This window comes from Calliphora vicina, chromosome 2, assembly GCF_958450345.1.
Source record: "Calliphora vicina chromosome 2, idCalVici1.1, whole genome shotgun sequence".
In the NCBI taxonomy this organism is placed as follows: domain Eukaryota; kingdom Metazoa; phylum Arthropoda; class Insecta; order Diptera; family Calliphoridae; genus Calliphora; species Calliphora vicina.
This window is the reverse complement of record NC_088781.1, coordinates 121,025,850-121,052,183: the sequence shown is the minus strand read 5'-3', so window position 1 is coordinate 121,052,183 and position 26,334 is coordinate 121,025,850. Positions and strand designations below refer to the sequence as shown.

At 31.0% G+C, this 26,334-nt stretch overlaps 2 protein-coding genes across 2 annotated transcripts; one reads left to right on the top strand and one right to left on the bottom strand.

Moving 5' to 3' along the window:
- Positions 1-1,192: 1,192 nt before the first annotated feature.
- On the top strand, positions 1,193-20,368 carry Tsp29Fb (Tetraspanin 29Fb). The gene is made up of 8 exons (XM_065500346.1): positions 1,193-1,288; positions 5,619-5,984; positions 6,058-6,288; positions 6,365-6,437; positions 13,258-13,349; positions 18,549-18,737; positions 18,809-19,216; positions 20,125-20,368. The coding sequence occupies exons 1-8, from the start codon at positions 1,220-1,222 to the stop codon at positions 20,359-20,361; spliced, it is 1,665 nt and encodes a 554-aa protein (XP_065356418.1). The 5' UTR covers positions 1,193-1,219; the 3' UTR covers positions 20,362-20,368.
- Positions 20,369-20,388: 20 nt separating this feature from the next.
- Positions 20,389-24,836, bottom strand: Argl (Argininosuccinate lyase). The gene is made up of 3 exons (XM_065500739.1): positions 23,920-24,836; positions 20,871-21,271; positions 20,389-20,808 (listed from the first exon to the last, which is right to left on the bottom strand). Exons 1-3 carry the CDS (start codon positions 24,635-24,637, stop codon positions 20,527-20,529), a joined length of 1,401 nt encoding a protein of 466 aa, XP_065356811.1. The 5' UTR covers positions 24,638-24,836; the 3' UTR covers positions 20,389-20,526.
- Between the last annotated feature and the right edge of the window lie 1,498 nt (positions 24,837-26,334).

The following is a 26,334-nucleotide window of genomic DNA, read 5'->3' as shown; positions in this document are numbered from 1 at the left end:
AATTCAAAACTCAAAATTCAATAGAAAATATCAGAAAATTTTGTTTTTGAGCAAATGAATACTTGATTTAATTATGAAATAATTGAAACCAGTTCAATATGGGATAAATGTTTGAATTGAAATATAATTTTTTCTGTGTACATACTCACTAATTATGTTTATTGGATGTTCCAAAAATATCTAATTTTAATTTGAAATTTGTATTTGAATTGAAAGGTAAAAATAAATACAAAAAAATTGTTTAAAGTGCAAAAAAAGGAATTTCGGTTAATCGACACAAATTAATCGGTTTATTTGTTATTTGAAAATCGGCAATTTTAAATTATTCGAACAGTTAACCGTCCAAAATTAATCGGTTAACCGATTAACGGTTAATCGAATCCTTATAAAATTTTTCACAAATTAGTTCTAAGTACTCAGAAATTATACTGTAGAGTATCGCGAAAATCGGGCAACATTTATCCCTAGTCACCGGTCGGTCGACAAAGGGTTAATCGTTCTACCCAAAACCCTCTATATCAGAAAAATATTTTATCGTCATATATTGATTGATGGTGGGTACACAAGAATCGGCACAGCCGAATATAACATTTATACTTTTTAATTTTAAAGAATTTTAATATAAATTGCGTATTTGATATAATTATTTGCCCAAATATGTAATTTTAAAGAATAACCTGTTATTAACTTAAAGACTGGGAATACTCGTGTTTGTTATAGTGAATTTTTTTGTAAATCAGATCTGCCAGTTAGAATGGCAGATTTATTTCCATAATATTTCAATTCTACTCTATTGGATTGTAGAGTACAATATGAAAGCTTTTATTTTGGAGTACAACATATAGCACAACTGCTATATTAACTATTTTAGTGAATACTTTATCATATTCATATTTATAAACAAAAACTCAATATTAACATTTCAGCTGGCCATTTATTTTCAACATTTTTTTAATTTTATTATTAATGTTTTTAGATAAGACAACAAAAATATCAATTGATTAGGGTAGAAAAAAATGGAAAAAATATTGCTAAAATGCAAAGATTATTTTGTGTCAGTTTATTTAAGTAAATACGTTTAAAAGTATTAGACCTAAAAGCGATATTGCTAAAATAAATTTAACTAAGAAAGAATTATTGTTTAAACATATTTGTTAAAAATTATATTGCTAAACTTTAAAATTGTTTTTTTTTGCAGATATAAATTTGGATTAACAGAATGTCTTTGCTGACGGGAAGTGCAAATTGCATTAAATATGTTTTATTTGCTTTTAATTTAATATTTATGGTAAGTTAAACATAACCTTAAAAATTGTGGCAACATAATGCCAAAACTAAATATATTAAATCAGGTTGCGTTGTTTACCAGTGAATAAAAAATTTAAAAAAAAAATTTACTTTTGAAAAATGTATCCTTTAGAATACTTTTGTACAAAAACTACACGACAAAACAATTTTTAAAAATTAGTAAATTTACAATAACAGAATGTTATAAATATCACAAATTACACAGATATGAATCAGCTGACAATAGAAAACAAATAAAAGAAAATGTCAAAATGGTTGTGGTTTGGAAAGAGGGACAAATATGCATCACTCTCGTTGCCTATTGAAAGTTGTATTTTTTTCTCTCGCTCTGCAAACCTCAACCATAGAAAAGTGGTTGTAGAACCTAAAAGTATCCATACGGTTCGATATTACTTTTTTGACAACTGTCATTTGTTTCATATCTGTAATTATCGTATTTTCCAATTCAGAAACTATTATGCATTTTGCATTGAATTGAATACATAGAAAATCGAGGCTATCTTTTACAATGAATCAGCAAAATAGCGATAAACCCGACAAACCCGCAAAGTTAATTAGTCATCAAATTGACAGTATTCTCTCTCTCACTATTTTAGTTCTCTTCTCTGGATTTTTTATGTAAACAAATAGAATTCAGTAAATTCCAGTTATTCTGAAAATTATCTTGTTACTTAATTTTAAATAACTAAAAAATAATTAATTTATTTAATTTGTGGCAGATTAATTTTTTTCCCTTAATATCCGAGAAATACAAGATGGTTCAAATGGTTCGTTTCAACTGTTCCAACTAGAACTTTAGGCTTTTAAGTTTGCTCTGTTCTCAGATATTCTCTTGATATTCTTTTTTGAACTATATTCAACAGCTGTTTTTTAAGTAATTTTTAATCATTTCGATGACTAATTTTCGTAATTACAATAACACAATACATATGCTGATGACCAGGGAAACCAAAATATGCAAATGCATGTTTTTTCTGGTGAGTCTAATGAGCACATGGATAAGATATTTACACGTTTCAGAACTATTTAAGAATTTTGGCATCGATTTGTTAGTGCATATTTTTGCATATTTTACCCTTAAATACCTATTTTTGCATATATTTGTTTTAAGAGCATATTTATGTCATATTTTGCGTTTTTAGAGCATATTTGACTGTTTAATAGCATATTTTGAGTTTATCAAAAACAAATTTTGTCTTACTTATTTTTCGCTGTTGTGTTACAGGTTTTTACTTCCTTTGTTTAAAATTCAAAATTGAAAAATAGATGGCTTTTCACCAAAAAAAAAAAATTTAAAAAACAGAAATTTTTTTTTTAAATTTAAAATAACAATTCGAAAAATTTTTTATCCAAAAAATGAAAAAAACTGAAAAAAAAATTTTGTTCACCTAAAAATATTTAAATTTTTTATTTTGAAGTATAATTAGATGAAGGGTATATAAGATTCGGCACAGCCGAATATAGCTCTCTTGTTTTAATATAAAATAAGCACTATTTTAATAATAGATCCATCTAAATATCAAATTTTAGTTCTAATTCAAACTTAACCGTTCTAAGTGTTAATCAGTTGATGTCGAAAGAATATTTTCTATGTTTAAAAATGTTTTCAGATCCAATAGACAACGATTTTTATTTGAAAATTTAAGTAAATTTTTTTTGGTTAAAAATTATGTAAAAGTTTGTTTTTTTAAGAGCATATTTTTTAAATTTAAGAGCATATTTTAAAGTTTTTACTGCATATTTAAAGCGCCTAAAACGCTTTTTTTAGAGCATATTTCCGGTTTCCCTGCTGATGACACTAAACTTATGTTGATCAATTTTGCTACACAATGTCGTTTATTAACTTTATCATACTTATCAAGAATATTTATGCATTTAATCAAAAGCATTTCAAAGTTTCTTTAATGAATCATTTGTTTAAAATTCTTGCTGATAAAGTTCAATATTCTTATCTGCCCCTCCTACCTCGCAGTACGTAAAATTGCTAATCATTTGTAAAGTGCGTTATTGATTAAAGGGTTTCTATAAAAACCAAGGTGGGCGCAATATCTATTGCAAATTAAAGATATTCGTTAAAAGTTCTATAAAAAATGTGTATTTTTTTGTTTGAACAAATTCTACAGAGAAATATCAGGTAAATAACAAGTAAGAGAGCTGTATTCGACTGTGCCGAATGTTATATACTCTTCACAGAACGAAACTAGAACAGAACAGAACTAGAACAGAACTAGAACAGAACTAGAACAGAACTAGAACAGAACTAGAACAGAACTAGAACAGAACTAGAACAGAACTAGAACAAAACAGAACTAGAACAGAACTAGAACAGAACTAGAACAGAACTAGAACAGAACTAGAACAGAACTAGAACAGAACTAGAACAGAACTAGAACAGAACAGAACAGAACTAGAACAGAACTAGAACAGAACTAGAACAGAACTAGAACAGAACTAGAACAGAACTAGAACAGAACAGAACTAGAACAGAACAGAACTAGAACAGAACTAGAACAGAACTAGAACAGAACTAGAACAGAACTAGAACAGAACTAGAACAGAACTAGAACAGAACTAGAACAGAACTAGAACAGAACAGAACTAGAACAGAACTAGAACAGAACTAGAACAGAACTAGAACAGAACTAGAACAGAACTAGAACAGAACTAGAACAGAACTAGAACAGAACTAGAACAGAACTAGAACAGAACTAGAACAGAACTAGAACAGAACTAGAACAGAACTAGAACAGAACTAGAACAGAACTAGAACAGAACTAGAACAGAACTAGAACAGAACTAGAACAGAACTAGAACAGAACTAGAACAGAACTAGAACAGAACTAGAACAGAACTAGAACAGAACTAGAACAGAACTAGAACAGAACTAGAACAGAACTAGAACAGAACTAGAACAGAACTAGAACAGAACTAGAACAGAACTAGAACAGAACTAGAACAGAACTAGAACAGAACTAGAACAGAACTAGAACAGAACTAGAACAGAACTAGAACAGAACTAGAACAGAACTAGAACAGAACTAGAACAGAACTAGAACAGAACTAGAACAGAACTAGAACAGAACTAGAACAGAACTAGAACAGAACTAGAACAGAACTAGAACAGAACTAGAACAGAACTAGAACAGAACTAGAACAGAACTAGAACAGAACTAGAACAGAACTAGAACAGAACTAGAACAGAACTAGAACAGAACTAGAACAGAACTAGAACAGAACTAGAACAGAACTAGAACAGAACTAGAACAGAACTAGAACAGAACTAGAACAGAACTAGAACAGAACTAGAACAGAACTAGAACAGAACTAGAACAGAACTAGAACAGAACTAGAACAGAACTAGAACAGAACTAGAACAGAACTAGAACAGAACTAGAACAGAACTAGAACAGAACTAGAACAGAACTAGAACAGAACTAGAACAGAACTAGAACAGAACTAGAACAGAACTAGAACAGAACTAGAACAGAACTAGAACAGAACTAGAACAGAACTAGAACAGAACTAGAACAGAACTAGAACAGAACTAGAACAGAACTAGAACAGAACTAGAACAGAACTAGAACAGAACTAGAACAGAACTAGAACAGAACTAGAACAGAACTAGAACAGAACTAGAACAGAACTAGAACAGAACTAGAACAGAACTAGAACAGAACTAGAACAGAACTAGAACAGAACTAGAACAGAACTAGAACAGAACTAGAACAGAACTAGAACAGAACTAGAACAGAACTAGAACAGAACTAGAACAGAACTAGAACAGAACTAGAACAGAACTAGAACAGAACTAGAACAGAACTAGAACAGAACTAGAACAGAACTAGAACAGAACTAGAACAGAACTAGAACAGAACTAGAACAGAACTAGAACAGAACTAGAACAGAACTAGAACAGAACTAGAACAGAACTAGAACAGAACTAGAACAGAACTAGAACAGAACTAGAACAGAACTAGAACAGAACTAGAACAGAACTAGAACAGAACTAGAACAGAACTAGAACAGAACTAGAACAGAACTAGAACAGAACTAGAACAGAACTAGAACAGAACTAGAACAGAACTAGAACAGAACTAGAACAGAACTAGAACAGAACTAGAACAGAACTAGAACAGAACTAGAACAGAACTAGAACAGAACTAGAACAGAACTAGAACAGAACTAGAACAGAATTAAAACAGGAGTTTCACAATATTCCACTTTTACCTGATTTTGCCAACATTTTGCATATTTATACATTTTTTCAATATACAATTTAACAATATTAATATAATTTATATTCTTTCCAGCTAACTGGCATCATTTTGATTGCCGTAGGTGTTGCTGTCGCTGCCGTCTACTCCGAATATGAAGTATTTTTGGTATCAAAATTCTTCTCGATACCCACATTCCTCATTGTTATCGGTTCATTCATCATTATCTTCTCGTTCTTCGGTTGCTGGGGCGCTTTGAAGGAAAACTATTGTTTAATCTTATCCTTCTCCGTAATGTTGGGTTTGATTTTCATTTTGGAATTGGCAGCCGGTATTAGTGGTTATGTCTTGAGATCAGATGCCCAAGCTCTTATTAAAACATCTCTAACCGATTCTATGAAACAGTATAATACGGAGAAAGTTAATGATGTTACAGTATTGTGGGATTCTGTACAAAGAGGTGTAAGTTTTGATAAAAAGAAAATCATTTCACTAACAAATTGTCTTTTAACTAACACTGCATATGTAATTTCAGTTTACCTGCTGTGGCGTTGAAAACTTCAATGACTGGAAACCTTTCTTCGAAAAACAATTGCCCCTATCCTGCTGTTCTTTGCCCAATGGTATTGTGGGTAATTTCAGTTGTACCGTCGAAAATGAAGACACTAACCGTTTCAAGTTAGGTTGTCTAACTGAATTCTCTAACTTTGTTGAGGCTCATGCTGTTAGTTTGGGTGCTGCTGGTGTTGTTATTGCCATCATTCAGGTATGTCTATATGGTCCATCTTGATCGTTCTTTTTATAAATATCTAATATTTATTGTTTTTCTTTCTATATTTCAGTTCTTTGGCGTTCTATTTGCTTGTTATATTGCCCGTGAGATTAAGATTCGTAATGGTATCACTGGTTTTACGAGTTAAGCGCTGTAATTTCCTAAACGCTTTGAAATTATTAGTCATTTTTGTTTTTTAAGTTGTATTAACGTTTTTTTTATTTATTAATAATAATGTGTTGCAAAATATTTTTGTTAATGCTTTTAAACGAAATAATAAAAATAATAAAATAAATAACCTGTAGTTGTATTGTATTATACTGAGAGACTAGAAAAAAATATTCTAGGATGTGTCCACTGCGATATATAATCGTTATAAATTGTTCTCTAAACCGAAGTAGTGCAATTAACCGATCTTTTTTACACTGCTTAACGACAACGAAACAGTTATTCTGTATCGATCTGTGCCCAATATAAACAGTAATTACAAATTCCTGACGTCTTCTGGAGCAGAAGGAAGAGATGGTACGACACTTACTCCGTTTTAATTAATGCTTTTCACAACAATTGAATGAAATTTGAATCAATTCAAACGAATTAGGCAGAAATGAATTTCAATTCATTTCCAATTCATATGAATTTTTAAAAATGAGTTGCGCTTCGTTTTCAATTCAAATTAATCTGTAAAATGAATTGCAATTCGTTTCCAATTCAAATGAATTTGCAAAATGAATTGCAATTAATTTCCAATTCGTTTGTATTGAATTGTTTTTGAATTCATTGCAATGAATCAAAATTGGGTTGCAATCAATCAAATTCAAGAGCATATCTAGGGGCAATGAAAAATTAATATTTCTCCTACCAAAATGAAAATATTCAATAGGTACAAAGAGTAAACAAATTTTCTAAATTGTAGTAAAAGTAGTAAGAATTTCGAGTAAACTAACCCAGCAAAAATATTATGTTAAGATTCAAAATTGCTAGAATCTTTAAAATTCGATTGAAAATTTAAAAAAAAAAATTTTCCACAATATACAAATATGAGATTATTTAATAATATTTTCACACTCACCCCTATCGAGAAAAACATGTGAAATTTATGTTCCCATGAAATATACATTTCCCTCAAAGGCAAAATTGTTATATTCCCCCGAACTTTTCATTCACAATAGTTGATTTTGCTAGTAACTGCTGTTTATTGTTAACAAAAGTTCATCTAAATATTTCACAACATGGGGAATTTTTTCAAGTAAACAAAGTTTATGAACGAAAAATGAGAAAAGGGAACATATTTCATGTTAAATATTGATTCGCGATAGGGATGACAATTTGCTACAAATTAAAGTTTCTTTTAGCAAACAAACAAAATTTTCCCATTTTGATAGGATTTTCACCGATAGGTACCAAATAATTCAATTCATATTCTGCCGCTACCTGTCAATTCCAGTATATCATGGGAATTTCAAATCTAAGAATGTTTTATCTTTGGACTATACTAGGTGATATACAAAACAAGTAAGAGAGCTATGTATGTATATTCGGCTTGTCGAATCTTATATACCCTTCACCAAAATATACTTTAAAATACAAAATTAAAAAAAAAATTGAAATTCTTTTGTTTTTTAAATTAACCCTTTCGGGACGAAGTTTTATTTTGAGAACAAAAATATATTTGGTAGACATTTTTGCATATTCTAAAAGATGATTTTAGAAATCCTGAAATCGTCCTTTCATCCTGGGACATATAATCCCAATCAGTAATCTGGGTGATTCGAAATTAAAAAATTAATAAAACATCAGAATATTATTAAATTTAGATAAAAGTACACATTTATTTGGTTATTTATAGCATTTTAGAAATGTAATTAAGGATTTAATTTGTGGAATGGTCCAAAACAATTGTAACACAAAGCGTTGTTGCAGCCTGAGCATATCATCTTCGTACACTTTTCGATACCAAGTGAAGACCAGAGTGCTCTACTGGCGTACTGGTCTAATATAATAAAAATGGAGAAATTCGGGAAATATTGGGAAACATTGGGACCCTCTGCTATCAAAAAACTGGAAAAACTGGGGTAAAAATTTTGAAAATTTAATTTTCAAACACAAATATCACCTACACAGAAAAAAGTTTCAACATAAATATTATGATTCGAATTCATTGATTTCAATTCATAACATTTATAAATAATTTCTTAAATAGTATGATTTTTTAATATTTTATGTTTTGAAATAAAATCTAGAAGGCTTGAAAAATATAATTTCAATTTCATTTTTATTTTTATGTTGTTCAAAAATGTTTGAAATTTTTCATGGAAAATTTTTAGTTTTTTTATGATTTTCAGCTACAAAATGATATAAAAAGCGCGAAAATGATTAAATTGATTTAAGAGGATGAAATGCTTTTATATTTATTAATGTTTTATTATGTTTAATGATAATTTTTAAGTTTCAGATATTCTTTATTCATCTTAAAATATTGGCCAATAAATGGCAATTATTCAAATATTCTTGCACTAATTCATTATATAATACAATTATAATGCAATTTATTAAAAACATTAAGTAAAAAAAGCAAAAATTTCCGTCATGTAAAATTTTATAATATTTATGAACATGTTCTTATTTTGAATGAAATAAGTTTGGGAAAAAAAGTCAAGTTCGATTAATAATATTTATTACAAAATTCATTCCAATTATGAATTTTTTTTCTGTGTAATCTATAAGAGATATTTGATTTTTGTTATAGTGCTTGATTCTTTATTTATAATTTTTTTGAAATTGGAATCCAAACGAGGGGATCCCCTTGTTGGGTCCATGAGGTCCAATCTCAAAACTTGAACTCGACAAGACTTCCTCTTTGCGCATGTCAAATTTCATTCAAATTGAACTAAGCGTTTACGCTGACATCTACTGTTATGTTTTTATTCAAATATTATAATGAACTCTTAAACATGGTTTAGGTGTAATTTAGATAAGATCCAAAAAAAAAAAATTCAAATTTTAAAAAAAAAAAATTTCCAAATTGTTTTTTTTATTTTTTTTAATTTTTTTTTATTTTTTTAATTTATTAGTTAAAATAATTCATGACAAAAAAATTTTTTTGGTAAAAAAAAAATTCGGGTTAAAACATATTTTTCCTGATTTCAGATACAAATTACTATAGACCTATATACATATTTGCAATGGACTTTGAAATATCTATCCATATTGTATATATTAATGACTTAGTAATCCAGATATAGATCAAAAATAGGCAAAAAATCTAGGTTGTCCCGGTTTTTTCCTTATATCTCAGCCTTTTGTGTTCCGATTTTCTCAAATTTAAATAGCAACCGAATAGCAAATGAATTGCAATTCATTTTGACAAATTCATTTGAATTAGAAATTCATTCTACAAATTCGGTACCGTGAAATAGCTCCCAAATGAAATAACTCCCAATGAAATAATTCCCATCAAAAATGAAATAATTCCAAAACTTGAAAAATGAAAGGGTAAAATGAAATTACTCCCAATAATCGGCGGTTTCATAATTTTAAAAATATTAGTCCCAAAAAAGGGAAATAACTCCCAATGAAATAAATCCCAATAGAAATGAAATAATTCCCAATCCGAAGCAATTTATTTATGTAATCTAAAAAAAGGAACTACAAAAGTGAAATTATTCTTCGCTTACCAAAAATTGTTTGTTTTGCGGGCCTATGGCGTAGCGCAAAGTTTTACTCCTCTGGGATGTGTCAAAAACTGGCTTCACTCAGAAAATTTGTTTTGCATTGCCGGCCTTCGGTCGGGCGCTAAGGTTTTCTCCTCTGGGGTTTATCAAAAACTGGCTGGCGCTAAGGTTTTCTCCTTTGGAATGTATCAAAAACTGGCTTCGCTGTGAAAAGTTTATTGCATTGCTGGCCTCCTGCCGGACGTTAAGAGTTTCTCCTCCGGGGTGTATCAAAATATGGCTTCGCTCATAAAAGATTTCTTTCATTGCAGAATGGTTTTATACTATTTCAGAAAGCCGATTTTCATTTCGCACCAGATTAAGAAATCGTTGCAACCTGACAAAGGCCGACGATGTAAAAATAATCTTTTCTGAGCGAAGCCGGATTTTGATACACCCCAGAGGAGAAAAGCTTTCCGTCCCAGCCTTCGGCGGGAATGTTCGAATGAACATTTAAAAAAGCATACGGAAAACTGCACGATCTAGAAATAAAGGTGAATAGTCTTCAATGCTATGATGGACCGGTGCGAATTATTCCAGAAAACACTAGTAGAACAAAGGCCCCTACTTTTGATGGCGGCACACCATTTGGTATTTTCAAGTATAGAATTGATTTTGGCCATTTTGGTAACAATGACTGCTTCATAATGAGTGTGTTTCGCAGATGTTGTATTATAAAAATTCTCCTTTGAATCGAATAATTTGGAAATTTTCGAGATCAACATAAATTTTATCCCTTAACTATTCGGTTAAATGTATTGAATTAATTCCTTTTACTAAAAGGCTTAAACATTTTTTTTCAATTCATTTTGAAAATGATTAAAAGCTAAATAAAACTGAATGAATAAAAAACATTTGACTCAATTTGTAGTAGATTAGAATCAACAAAAGTTTAATCATTCAAAGTTTGAACAAATTCTGTTATTAATTAACTTCAAAATTAATTCAATTTAAATGAAGCTTTTGAAGGAAGCTAAAGAATCAGATATTGGGAATGGATTTATGAAATGAAAGGCTGACATTTTTTAATTACGGATTAAGATTTTAGTGAATTAAGCTCCAATTGAATTAATTAATAAGAATCTATACATATATGTAATGATTATAACACTAAGTTTTTATAAGAAATTTTGTTATGATATTCATAGTTTACAGTATTATTATATATTTCGGGAATAGCCGAGTACCCGGGAATGTAGAGAAAAATTTTACCGATTCCCGGGAATCAAAAAAGGTCGGGAAATTAAAAACCCTACTCCCAACAAAAAATTATGAAATAACTCCCTATGCGTTAGGAGTTGTTTCATAATGAAATTAGTCCTAAGTTGTATGAAAAATTTGTTGGGTGTTATTTAATTTTTTCGTGGGGAGTTATTTCATTTGGGAGTTGTTTCATGGTACCTACAAATTCATTTGAGTTGGAAATGAATTGCAATTCATTTCAATTGACTAAAATTTCCTTCAATTAATTTTTTTGTTTGAATGATTCGCGAATTAATTCAAAAATTAATGATTCATTTACAGCTCTGGACGTAATAAACATTCCGATTGATACATCAATATATCCCCTAAAATTGGGCCATAAATCTTTGAGATATAAGCACAAAACCAAAACTACCTCGATTTTTGATCTATATCTGATTTACTATGACAGACGCCATAACAATTTGGACAGTAGGTCAAAATAGGGAAACAGGAGACTGTCACTAGTTCGGGTCAGGATATTGGTGGTGGGTATATAAGATTCGGCACAGCCGAATATAACAATTTTACTTGTTCACGATTGATGTGGTCAACTAGTTCAATCTTTTTTCCAACTTTTCTCTATTAATTATTTTAAGAGATACCGTTTCAACCATTTAAGGACTTCATGCTGAGTAGTATGATGCCGATATTAAGCAATTTTAACAGTAAACAAGTACGAAAGTATGGTCGTTCAAACTCGACCAATAATAACCTACATTAAGTAAATGAGCAAAATCATTTTTCTTTTAAAATTTCAATAATTTTTATTATGGACCGATCGCCATTAAATTAGGTCGTATTATTTATGTATATATGAAAGTTATTCGTTTTAAATTGTATGTGTATACCAACATTTTTAAGAGATTTTTGCTCATTAAGTGATTTTCGGAAGCGGGCCTTATATGGGAGCTATGACTAATTATGGACCGATCATCATAAAAGTAGGTGAAATGATTTCTCTATATATAAAACTTATTTGTAGTGAAATTTGTGTATATATGTCAGAAAGTGATTCTCGGTTAGACTAATATTTATGGACGTTACAAACATCTGCACAAACGCATTATACCCTCCCCACTATGGTGGTGTAGGGTATAAAAATGACAACTTGTTGAAAATTTTCATAACCTCAAGAAAATGTAATTATATATCATCAATAAAACCAAATTACTAACAATTAATAATTAAATAAATAAATAATTATTAAGTGAACTTGAAATTGCCAGCCTACATGCGTAGTGGTAACTAAATTGGATCACAAAAATAAAATCAATAAATTCAACTTAGACATAAACCCAAAACTACATTTAGTTGTAGTGGTCTGAGACCAAAAAAAATCGGGGAGCCATGGAAACCACAAAAGGAAAACCAATAATAGACGATTTTAACAAGCATTTGAAAAATTTAGTGACAAGTGTTTGTTTGTTTGGAGTAGATGGAGTGAAGAAAAAAACACAAAAATAATATTTAGTATAAAAATAAGGCTAAATATTAATAATAATACATTTCTTTATTTGTTTTAAAAAAAGCTTTTTTTTCAAACAAAACAACAGCAAAATCGAGTTAATATTGCGAAAATAGCTGAACACACGAACAAAAACCTGAGTCTTATCATATCGATTAAATGTTTGTTATCTTTTGTGTTGTTGTTTTTTCCCTATAAAAAAAAGAAATATTTCTGTATTCAGTTAAAATAAGTACTGATAACGTTTTATGGAAAAAATATTAAAACAAATAAAAATTAACACTTGCTCATACTACCAACGGAAATAAGACAGTTTGACATACAAAAAGCTTCAATATTTTTTAGTGTTTTTGTAACTTTGCAAGCAGAAAGTTGTAATATAAAAAAAGTAATTAAAAATAAAAAAAATAAATAAATAAAATTACATAAAACTGTAACAATATTAAAACATTTAACAAAAATTCTTAATATTAATTTGTTTCAATTTAATATTTCAGTTTAAAAGCTAAAGCGGTGCCTACGGAAAGCCCCCTTAATAAATTTACAAAATGGCCTCCACCAGGGATTTACAGTTAAATTCTGGCATGCGTTGTGCTAAATACATGTTACTCATAGTTAGCTTTATGTTTGCTGTAAGTATTGTATTTTTATTATTATTAAATATTCATGTCAATTAAAAACTATACTTAGTATAGTTTAATTTGAAATTAAGTTTAAAGGAAAAACAGGCAATTTCACAATATGTTTTATGAGTTTTTAGCCTGTATTGATTTTTAGTTGTTTCGTCATAACGCCATTTTGTTTTTGTAAGAATTTTCTCATTTAAAAAATATTGTTTCATTGTTTTCTTATCATTTGCACAGTCTTTTATTATAGCTTTTTTATAATAAATGAAATGAGAGCATCCGGTGAATAAGGTTATATGAACCAAATATTAAAAGATTAGTCAGAGGAAAGAAAACAAATCGAATTTATATTCAGTTTTGACTGTGCTTTACTTTGTTTTATTTATATCTTTTAATCCGAAAACTTAAATACAAAATTTAAAATAAGACCTCACCAAGTTTGAAGAAAGAAATGCAATTACAGCAAAAACGTTCATTACCAAGTAATGAGTTGAATTAGAATAATAGTCTGACTCTTCACTACTTACTTAATAACATATTGTTATCACTCCTTAGTGATAACAAAGATCAATAATATTAGTAAGATATAGTAGGTTTAACTTCCTAGTCCCTATTAATATAGTCTAGATCCGAACCATGCCTGGCCAGTTCATCTGTTATCTCGTTTCTCTGTTTCTTATTGTGAGCTAGTACTCAACACAATCTGATTGTGTATAGTTCCAATATCGAGTGTACCATATGGCACTTCAAAGCCCTCACTACAGACCACCCTTATCAATCGGTGGCTTTCCAGATCGCTAGAATATCTACCTGGAACACACTGTATTCGTCTGGGAGTCTGTATCACACTTTGATGTTTTCATCTACTATATAAACTCCGACTCCAGTGCCTGATTCCATCTTGGACCCATCAGTGAAAACTGCTCCCCCTTCAAACAGCTGCCCAGATCCAACCCAGTCGCCCCTACTTAGAATTGTATTTGTCACAAAAGTATATTCTGGGTTCTTATGAAATTCTAAGACGATCTAGCTATATCCGTCTGTTTGTTGAAAACACGATAGGGCCCAAACGAAAAGAGCTACCCCCATACAAATGCCCCCTGGAATATTGGTCATAAATAAGTTGATTATGCGGCAATCCTAATAAGCACAAATTAGTTCCAACTACTCTAAAATTATACTCTAAAATATGGCCAATATCGAGCAACATTTGTCCCTAGTCCCCATAAAAGGCCCTCCTCTGAAAATAACTAGAACATTGTCTTATTATAATGAATATGAATGATGTAATTGGATTTAAACAAGTTTCATATGAACTTAAATCATTCATACAACTTTTGTGAGGATCGGTTCGTAATTGGCCCTACCCCCCATATAACCCCTTATATCAGAAATATATTTTATTGTCAATAAATAATTTATACAAATGTGGGTCACAAAATCCGCGAATTTTGAAATTTCTCGACTTTTAACTGAAAGGGCAACACTGCTACTGTAAACAGGCATATGTCAGTTGACTCCTGTCAAAATTTGCGTCATTTATTTTGTCTTTAACAGCCATTAAAAGCAGACTACCTCATGACTTTAGGAGAAATTGAAAAATATTTAAAATTACGGGAACTCTGTACCATCAATTTCAAAGGTAAAAAAGTGGTTAACTGAATTTCGTTGTGGCCATACAACGACGGAAGATGGCGCACATTCTGAACACCCATTTGAGGGGTCTACACCCGAAACAATTGACAAAAATGTATTGGCCAATCGGAAATTGAAAGTGTGGGAGATGGTGGAAGTCATAGGCATCTCACATGGATCAGTGGTTTAAATTTTGAATGATCACTTCGGTCACTTGTGCATTCATGGCAAAAATTTGATTGTCCTACGAAATTCTCCATCTTCACCCCTATTCTCCGGATTTAGCCCATCGTTACAATATCATGTTTCCAAACCTGAAAGAGAGTTGACTCCAACAATAAGATGATTTAAAATTTTTTTTACAAAACTTTTAAGAAATTGATCACTCCATCAAATTCTGTAGTTGGTGTTCCAAGATACCAGGGAATCAAAGAGAATTAAAAAGCTGCAGTCAATCTAAACTATGTTAAACATTTCCGGAAGTTCCAAAAAAGAATTAATGGTTCCAAATGAAACTGCCATTAAATAAACTACTCAAATACTATACGTAGATCCCGACAAGAAAAAATGAAGAGCATCCCGAATTTGAGTAGACCAGAATGAAAAAAGATTCTAGTTGTCGCCATGGTCACTTTGAATTCAAGTCGCATCTATGACACATGTGTAGAAAAGAACGAAACTCTGGAACAATAAATTAAATAAAATGCTAAGACACCGTAATTAATCTCTCTAGAATACGCAATGGGTAGTATTTTCGGCCAACTTAAGTTTAAGGGAATATTTTCTCTATTAAAAGACCAATCAAGTTTCTGTCATCAGCCTAGATATTTATGGTTTTTTTGTCAAGCCAAGGAAGGGTCTATAATTGGTAATCTGTTTTCTCATACCTTGAGGGACCATTCATTGGTGTTGGTCGACAGCACAATAGGTTGATCAATAGGTTGCCAGTTTCTTTTAAATTCATCAGGCAATTCATAACACCGAATGCCATCATATCCTATGCACCTATACTAACTTGATACTGTGGAACCAGAGATAAGACAGAGAATGATTGCAGTCGAATAGAAAAGGAGACAAATGTTATAAATGGTAATTTTCTGCAGATAAAGTTCCCGGATCTGCTTCTTAGATTTTGTCGACTTGTCAATGAAAAACAAGTAAGAGAGCTATATTCGGCTGAGCCGAATCTTGTATACCCTTCACCAAATTATACTTCGAAATAAAAATTTTAAATATTTTTAGGTAAAAATTTATTTTTTTTGCAGTTTTTTCATTTTTGAAAAAAAAAAATTTCTAATTGTTTTTTTAAATTTAAAAAATTTAAAAAAAGCGAAAAAAAACTTTTGCTGAAAAAAAAAATTGGGTTAAAAAATACTTTTTCCGACTTTGACCCAAAAAGTTTGAAGGCTGTCGCAATAATAGTTCTGCAGATATTCGAAAATACTATATACTTTGTATGGGAAGTACCACGCCCACTTATCCACTCCCGCCCATTTTCAGCTATTCTATGTAAAATGATAAGAGAGCTATTCGGACAAAGTTGGAAGAATCTAGTAATTATAGATCTCAAGATATTTAGAAATAACTAATTACTTTGTATGGGAGGTGACTCACCCCGAGTTCCGATCCTTCCCATTTTTTTTACAAACTTCTTGCACTGATAACAAATTAACTCATATGAAGTTTGAAGCCTTTTCCATTTACAGTTCTCCAGATATTCGAAAATAACTATTTACTTTGTATGGTAGGTGCCACGCCCACTAATTTAATACCGGCCATTTTCAGCCAAACCATGTAGAATAATAAGGGTGCAATTCGGACTAAATTTCAAGACTTCCACAATTATAGTTCACCATATATTTGAAAATAACTATTTACTTTGTATCCGTCCGATCCGTCCCATTTTTAGTTAAACTTCAAACAGTGATACGAAATTGATTCGTATAAAGTTTGAAGATAGTCACAGTTTTAGTTCTGCAGATATTCGAAAATAACTATTTACTTTATATGGGTGGTACAAATGTTGCCCTCTTTTGTCCCTTTCTGGTCCAAGTTAAGAAAAACTATATAGTCTATTATTGCTTCCAAGTAAATTTCAATCAAATCGGTGTAGCCGTTTACTCTTGATTGTTTAAGAACTAAGGTATCAATTTTACCGGTTTTCCCCCTTTAAATATCTTTCTGGTCCAAGTATTAAAAAAATATATAGACTATTGACGCTTCCAAGTAAGGATGTTCTATGTTCCAAATTTCAATAAAATCGGTTCAGCCGTTTAGGCGTGATACTCAAACAAACCAACAAACAAACTTACAAAGGCATTTATATATTTATATGGATATGGATTGCAAAGATCTTATTAATCCAGATATAAGTAAAAAATACGTCAAAAATCGAGCTTGTCCTGGTTTTTTCCTCATATCTCAGCCATTTGTGGACCGATTTTGCTGATTTTAAATAGCAAATTTCTCGATAGCATGTCTGACAGAATTATTGAAGATTTGGATCCCGAAGATATCTGGGGTCTTCAGAAAATTAATTTCAACAGACAGACGGACATGACTTAATCGACTCCGCTATCTATAAGGATCCAGAATATATATACTTTATAGGGTCGGAAATGAAAAATGTAGAAATTACAAACGGAATGACAAACTTATATGTATATACCATTCTCACGAAGGTGAAGGATATAAAAACTGGTTCCTATTCCCAAGAAACTAGTTCTGAGCCAGCTACCTTACCCCTAAGGTATAGACAGCTTAAAGAAGCTTCAACTAAATTACTAATACCGCTGTTTTTTTAATTTTCTTTTAATTACCTTTACCGATATAATTTAAAATGTTTAAAATCTATGTCGACAATAAGATATCAAATATTGTTATCTTTTGAATTAACCCCATATGTAATATGAAAATTAATGTGCCTTGTAAAAGCACTTGACCTAGACCTAAATTGTAATTGGAATTTGTTTAATATTTATAATTATCTAGTAAATATAATTTATATTATCTAATTTTTTAAACAACCAGAACACAAACATTTTAATAATTGAATTGGATTAATAGATAAGAAAGTTAAGAATAGTCTAATCAAATAAAACCTACAACTATTTTACAGTCAAACAGACCAAGTACTTAAATATTTTTTTATACATTCCCCTGAATTTCAATCTTAGTTTTCTCCTTAAAGTTACAGTATTATTTCTGCACAGATAAAACTAATTCGCTGTGACTTGAGTATTGGTACCCCGATAGACTAAACGATAGTGTGCTGAGGGTTGCGGGTTCAATTCCCGACAGAGACTCTGGGTGTATCTGCAGACAAGCAAAAAGCTTCGCAGTTTGTATTTGTTTTAAAAATCGTCACAGCCGAATATGTGAAAAGAGAGTAATTTTGATTAACTTTTTCATTAGCATTTCTCTCTCCTTCCCTTCTATTTCCACTAATATCCACTAAGTAGTTCGTAAATATATATAATAAATTCAGCTGAAATATTTTACCAACAATTTCAAATATCTATACATACAAATATTTCATTTACTCTAAAAAATTTTAAAACTTTCTTTCAGATCACCGCCATTTTATTGGTTATGGTTGGTTCAACCATACAAGCAATATTTGGTGATTTCCGACAATTCGTAGACGATCATTTCCTTTCGCCACCAGCTCTTTTAATAGCCATTGGTTTCATCTTGCTATTCGTAGCAACTTTGGGGGCCTATGGTGCCATCAAGGAAAGTGTAATGCTTATTAATTTGGTAAGATTACTTTCAAAAAGTTATTAAAAACTAAATTTAAATTCTATAATTATTTTTTATTTTGTCTATAGTATGGCGTTTGCTTGTTTTTGGTCTTCATTTTGGAAGTGTCCGCTTCCATTGCGGCCTTCGTTATGCAGGGTCAAGTACGTGAAATGTTGGTGCGCACCATGAATCAATCGATGGCCGATTATGAGGCCAATGAATATGTTCAGGCTGGTGTTGATTTCATGCAGAGTGGTTTGGAGTGTTGCGGAGTTGATGGTCCCAAGGATTGGGCCAAGTATATGAATCAGACCAGCAACAACATGGATGATGAAGTTTCAGTGCCATATTCTTGTTGTGGTCGTTTCAATTTGGACGATATGACAAAATGTGATTTACAGTTTGAGAATGGTTGTTATGGCCGCATGGATTTCATTATTTCTCAAAGTACTATGTTGATTGCAACTGGTGCTACCACGGTGGCTTTTGTGCAGGTCAGTGGAATAAATTAATGACTTATAAATTCCAGATTTCTGTAAAGAAAATATGAATCAGACTCTCTGAGATCATTTTCTGTACTGAAAATATGACTCGGACTCTCTAAGACACTTTGAGATTATTTTCTGTACTGAAATATGACTCAGACTCTCTGAAACGATTTTAAGTACAGAAAATTATCTTAGCGAGTTTGAGTCATATTTTCTTTACAGAAATCAGAAAATTTCTGTACAAAAAAACATGACTCAGATTTATTGAGACAATTTTTTGTACATTAAATATGACTCAGACTAACTGAGACAATTTTCTGTACAGAAAATATGACTCAGACTAACTGAGATAATTTTCTGTACAGAAAATATGACTTATGTGCTGTTTTTCAATAGCGAATGAGCGTTTTGAGTGGACGTTTTACATGTATTTTGTTTTTGTTACAATAACAAAACACATGTTAAATTTCCACTCAAAGTACTCGTTCGCTATAGAAAAACAGCACATTAGACTAATTGAGACAATTTTCTGTACAGAAAATATGACTCAGACTAACTGAGACAATTTTATATACAGAAAATATGACTCAGACTAATTCAGACAGTTTTCTGTACAGAAAATATGACTCAGACTCTCCAAGATAATTTTCTACACAGAAAATCTGACTCAGACTTATTGAGACAATTTTCTCTACAGAAAATATGACTCAGACATATTGAGACAATTTTCTGCACAGAAAATATGACTCAGACTCTTTGAGACAATTTTCTGTACAGAAAATATGACACAGACTCTTTAAGACAATTTTCTGTACAGAAAATATGACTCACTCTCTCTTAAAATTTAACAATTTAAATGCAATTTTGTAAATTTTTCTTTCGAATTCAAAATTTCTAATTTTCCTCTCTTTCAGCTTTTGGGTTCCATTTGCGCTTTCATGCTGGCCAAGACCTTGAGACGCAACAAGTCCATACGCGAAGCTCGCCGCTGGCAATTACAACAAAGTTTGGGTGTCTTAATATCCGGTGGCAAGATGGCTCCCCCCATGAACTCACCCATGACCGGTTACACCCAGTTGGAGAAATCCGAAAAGTTCTTGGAAAATGATCCAATGACCTATACACCCAACAGTCCCAGTGTAATAAATTAATAAAAAATTGAATTGAATTCAAGTTAAAATTTAAAATTTTTAATTATTTTATCAATAAATTGTAATATACATTAATTAATTAAATAATAATATTTGGTGTAAATAAAAAACCCCAAAAAACAGAAGGTTAGCAAAACATTAACAAAAGAAACCTTCAAAAATCCATCATTCTAATTTCTTTAAACCACTAATAAATTCCCCCAATAATTTCAATTGTTCTGTTACCGAAATGGTGGCAGTGCCACCTATAACATCATATTGCTCCACATTGCCACCATAGTCTGCAACTTTGGCAATGTCCACATCGAAATGAGGACAAATTTGTTGTAAGTCTCCTAAGGGAATTTCGGTAATTTCCAAAGACATACGTTCAGCATGGGCCACCACAGCGCCTATATAGTGATGGGCCTTGCGGAAGGGTACTCCCTTGCGTACCAGATAATAAGCCTAGAATTAAATTCATATTAAAATAATTTATTACTTTTTTAAAAGTACAAATTAAAACTTACCCAATCGGTGGCCAACATATCTGAACTCAAGGCCATTTCCATTTTTTGCATTTTTATCTTCATGGTCTTCACCACTCCCTCAGTTACCGCCAAAGCCAGTTGTAATTTATCAAAAGCCTCAAAACAGTAGTGTTTATCAAATTGCAAATCTTTGTTATATGTTGATGGAGTTCCCTTAATGGTCATCATGACTCCGGTTAATAGAGAACATAGATTGGCCGACAATCCTCTTACTAGCTCTAAACTATCAGGATTACGTTTTTGTGGCATTAAACTGCTGCCTGTTGAGAAATCATCGGAGATTTGTATGAAATCAAACTCTTTGGTGGCGTATATAATCAAATCTTCGGCCAGGCGTGATAAGTGCAGACCAGCCATGGAACAACAGTAAATAAAGTCCACTGTAAGGGAAGGAGAAAAGTATTTTAAGTAAAAATTAGTAATAATTTTTATAAAATTTAAAAAAAAAATGGGAAATTGAGATCAGGGGGTTATTGTGTAATTCGATTCGAAAGGAAAATCATTCGAATGGATTTACACAATAGCCCGCCAGTTTATTAAGTTTGTGATGAATGATAACTATCCGAACAGATAACTTCTCGAACATTTTTACGAATGCTGAAGAATCAAAACCAAAATGTTAAGAATTAGAATACACGACTATTTCCACTTTCGTACAAATTCTGTGACAGACCTCATAATTGTGTAGCTTCCTCTTTCAAACGTTATCCATCTCAATGACCACTCAGTGACAGGATGGGTGGTAGATTAGAGAGGATAGTGTACAGCAAAAAGCACTTACACTCGGAGACCTATTCCCCTTGAGAAGAAATTTAAAAAGTAAATGAAATAGCTTACTTTTATTTAAACCTAAAATGAAGAATAATAGCTTCCCTATTCACATTCAATGCCTTAATGAAACAGAAAGATCACCGATAATATTTTCTATTGACTCTTACTCATTAACATTCTCTTACATCCTGCAAAATTTTAAAATGTTAAATAAAGATCCCTGACCTGTTACTGCCCTTGCCCAACCCTAACAACAGTTTAGTTCGTGCCTAACGCGCTAACTGTCGTGTTCCAGGGGTGATATCCTGCTCGTGATTGGTATCGAAGGCTTTAGCAAAGAGGCGATAAATAGTGGAGATCGCCATTTCACCGATTGTTCGACAATAATACGAAGGCTAGGACTGCGGGGTGGCATGTCCGTTTAAGTGAGCCAAGTTTTTTTTACACGATTTTGCATTAAATTATCTTTCCGGATCATATAAAAATTCTATATAGTCCCGAAGAAATTTTTTTTCTACAAAAGAAAAAATATTTGGGCTTTTTGGGGAAAAATGTAAAAAATGCGGTCCTGTTTACAAGTTCCAACTTTGGATGCGTATAAGTTTTTATAGGGAAGAGATAACTGTTAGCAAGTTGTTTTTATTTTATTTAGAATTTTATCGCCAAAATAGCTGATATTTTAAAAATAAATTTGGACCTACAGAGGGCCCGCCATATCTAAAAAAAACATAAAAAGATCGAGCAAAATTAAAAAAAATAAATCAATAAACCTGAATATCTCTTCAACTAATAGAGATAACCTACACTTGTAAGCATATTTTGTAGATCTTCTCAAGGACCATTTACATTAAAAAAAGCTCATTCGGGTCATAAATGGATGTTTGCCGATTTTTTTAATAAATTTGAGACCCGAGGTGACCAACTTTGAGGGGCTACGCACTGGCCCAAGGAACCTGAAAACACCTCAGCTCATACCATGTGAAATTTCGTAATAATATCTCCAATAGTTCCCAAGATACCGAATTATTTACAAAAAAAAGATTCTTAACCACTGTGCACTGCTCAATATGTGTTAAAAAAAATCAATTAAAATTATCGTCAGAAGATCGTAATTATAGGATCATCACATGAAAAATATTTGAAAAAGTATGCCAATCATTGGCAAACTCGAGGTTTTTTTACAAACTATTATTAGATCTCAAACAATAACCCTAATTCTATAATAATATCTGTGGACTTTTGACAAAATAACTGAAATGATTTCATTTGATATTCAGCAAAGAACCAATGAAAATGAGATTTGCCATTTCGATATTAGTAAAGAACACTTGAAAATTAGATTTTTCATTTCAAATTCGGAATAGAATAATTGGAGTGAGATTTTATAATAGTAATTCAGAATATAACAAATGAAAACGATAAAAATAGCACTTTTTCTTAAAATACGATATTTGAGATTCATAGATGAAAAGATTTTTCATTTAGAAAAAGAACAATTGAAAATGAGATTTTCAGCTCAATTTCAGAAAGGAAAATTTAAAATTTGATTTTTCCTAACAAATGCTATTTGATATTTTCCTTTTGAAAATGCGATAATAATAAGTTAAATTTGGAAAAGAAGATTTGAAATTGAGAAAAAAAAATAAAAATTTAATTAAAAACATTGAATGATCGTTTGAGTAACGGAATTGTTATCAATTTTAAAAGTATAATCAAATTCATTGTTGACTTCTTAATTTCTGTTGGAAATGGTGTTGTTAACAATTAAATAGCGTGTTAACATTCTTCAAGTTACAATTTATAACTATATATATAACTTAAGAATAATTTCAGGCCTGTATTTGGTATTTTTACAAAAGTTTCCACAAAATAATTATGAAATGTTTAACAATATTTGAGATAATAAATGATAGAAGCTAATTTAAGCAGTAACATAAAAGTTTTACTTTTTTTAATCTCACACTAAATTTGTTTTATCTTTTTTGAGTCTCCCAACATTGACAAACATCTGTCCGCGAGAGTGATCATTTAGAAGATATTCTCCGAATGAGATTAAAAAGCTTGCTCAATCATGAGATTATTTATGTTTATAGCTCTTTTAAAAAAAAAGCAAAACTTTACAAACAAACTAAACAACTAATAGACAGTTTTCTTATCAGTCTGCTGTTGAAACTTGTACAAGCATCTAATGTGTGTGAAAAATTTCCTATTACAGAGATAACACCTTGAACTTGAAACACTAACAACAACAACTCACCAACAAAATCACGATCGCCCACAGCATGCATGCTGTTGGCAGTAACAGCGGCAAAACCCAAACGTTCCGCCAACCAAACACGATCTATTTGCAAAGGATTACCGGCCAGGGCACCACTGCCCAAGGGTAAAACATTCGAACGACTGCGTACATCACATAATCTCAAGCAATCCTCACGCAGGGCAAAGGCATGTGACAATAGCCAGTGGGAAAATTGCACAGTTTGAGCCCTTTGCATGTGCGTGTAGCCGGGCATTAAAACTCCCAAATGTTGTTGAGCTTGCTGGGTCATGCTTTCCATAAGCTTACGCATGCTGGAGCAGGTTTCACGTATGGCCTTGCGCAGCCAAAGTTTCATATCAGTAATAACCTGATCATTACGACTGCGTCCGGTATGCAAACGTTGACCAACATCACCCACCAATTCGGTTAAACGACGTTCATTGACCGTGTGCACATCCTCATCGGAGGGCAAGAATTTCATTAAACCCTCTATCCAATCATAGCGCACCAATTCTAGGCCCGTCAAAATCTTTTCACATTCTTCGGCCGTCAAATAGCCCGCCTTTTTCAAAGCTTCCGCATAAGCTTTGCTGCCATCTATGTCATCGGCAAAGAGTCTGGAATCCACGGGTAAACTGCAATTGAGCGTGGCTAAACACTCATTAGTTTTGCCGGCATTTTTACCAAAACGACCTCCCCACAATTGTTGTGTCATTATTGTATTCAATTTAAATTAAATTAAAATTATTTAATATATTTCCGTTAGATTTTTGAGGCGTCTGTTATTTTTTGGGAACTTTTGATTTAAAGGTCTTTGCTTATTCAGATTAAAATCACAACTGTTTTGAGTTATTATCTCGCGTGTAGTTTCTAATTTGCTGTAAAATTATTATAATAATATTTTATTTTCTGTGTTTTTTTTTTGCGTTATCTATTAAATAAGTTTCAGTTTTATTATTATTTTTTACTTTAGCTGACTCTGACTAAAATAAATAAAGGCAAAGCGATGTGTTTATTTAAATTAATTAAAAATTTTGTTCGTAACTATAGTTCTAGGAAATTAAAGTTTGAGGTTTTTTTTAAAATTATTTATGTAATTTAATTAATGAATTATTGAAAACAAAATTTGATTGTTGAATGAAAATTAATAGAATTGCAATTAAACTACAATATAAATTGATTTGTTTATGAATTTTTGTTGCTTTACAAATTTTTGTTTAACAGTCTATAACCTGATCATGTTTATAAACATTTCCATCAGTAGAAACTTCTACTTATAAACAATGATAATAACACGCTGTTATTAACATTGTTGTATGACAACATTAACTGTGAAGCAATTTTAAAAGCTCTACGTGATCATTTTGCAAATAGAACATCCTAGATTTTAGATTCGATTATTCATGAGATTTATAGATGTGTATATGAACAATAACAGCGGGTGGTTGTGAGTGAGATCGTAGGCGCTGTTAGAGTTTTTTTTTTGCAATTTAAAAGCATCAAGTTTATTTAAAGGAAATAAACCACCATTTTTTAAAAGGTAAAAATGTAACAATATTAATTTCGTCTAAGATTTTCCAAAAAATTATTTAAAATTTCAATTGTTCGCCAGCAATTTGACTTTTGCTCCAACACTTCGATGCTACACTTGAGAATAGAAACAATTTAATAAGACTTTTTCTATACAATTTGTTATTATTTACATTTATAATTTAGAACTAATACATCACGACAAGTTAACGAATATTCATTCGTAGGTACATACTTAAAAATGTACCTATACATATTTTTAAAAATAATTTAACAATTACAAATACTTAAGCTTTGAAGTGTTATTTTCATTTTAGTTCTACTCTTTAAATAATTTAACGTCATAATTTAATAAAACATACAGTTTTGATAGAAGTTATAAAAAAAATTGGGTAAAATAAGATAATTTAAAAATTTTGTATAGCAGTTTATTTAAGAGAGTAAGATGTTATAATAGATCTTAAAACACATAGAGAGCAACTCTTTACAATCAAATTTCTAATCAAACTTGTACTCAATAATCAATTTAAATAATTTGCAACCTTGACTTTGTGTAGTTGCTTAAGTTTTTTTGTTTTCTTAAAAATAATCACTTGATTGTCTTTTATAAGTTTAATGTTTAATGAAAATGATCATACAATAGCTTTTTGTTTCAGTACTTGCCAGATTTTCAGTGTATCGGTCTCATACGTAATCTATATTCTATATAAATAAAGATCAAATGTCGTTCGTTGGTAATTGCATCAGTAGAGAAATTCGCTAATGACTTGGCCAATAAGCGTTTAATCAAGAAAAACAGGTCGATCTGTGATCACTCAAGAAAAGGAGCTCGATCTGTGATCACTTTTATTTCCGACAAAAAATCGATTTTTTAAATAAAAC

What these genes read in the sequence shown, in the direction of transcription:
- Tsp29Fb (XM_065500346.1), top strand. Translation starts at nt 1,220, where the DNA reads ATGTCTTTGCTGACGGGAAGTGCAAATTGCATTAAATATGTTTTATTT. An exon ending in CTTTTAATTTAATATTTATG is followed by an intron (nt 1,289 to 5,618) that starts GTAAGTTAAACA and finishes TATTCTTTCCAG; the next exon opens with CTAACTGGCATCATTTTGAT. An exon ending in CCACGGTGGCTTTTGTGCAG is followed by an intron (nt 19,217 to 20,124) that starts GTCAGTGGAATA and finishes CCTCTCTTTCAG; the next exon opens with CTTTTGGGTTCCATTTGCGC.
- Argl (XM_065500739.1), bottom strand. Translation starts at nt 24,637, where the DNA reads ATGACACAACAATTGTGGGGAGGTCGTTTTGGTAAAAATGCCGGCAAA. An exon ending in GGGCGATCGTGATTTTGTTG is followed by an intron (nt 21,272 to 23,919) that starts GTGAGTTGTTGT and finishes CTTCCCTTACAG; the next exon opens with TGGACTTTATTTACTGTTGT. An exon ending in ATATGTTGGCCACCGATTGG is followed by an intron (nt 20,809 to 20,870) that starts GTAAGTTTTAAT and finishes ATTTAATTCTAG; the next exon opens with GCTTATTATCTGGTACGCAA.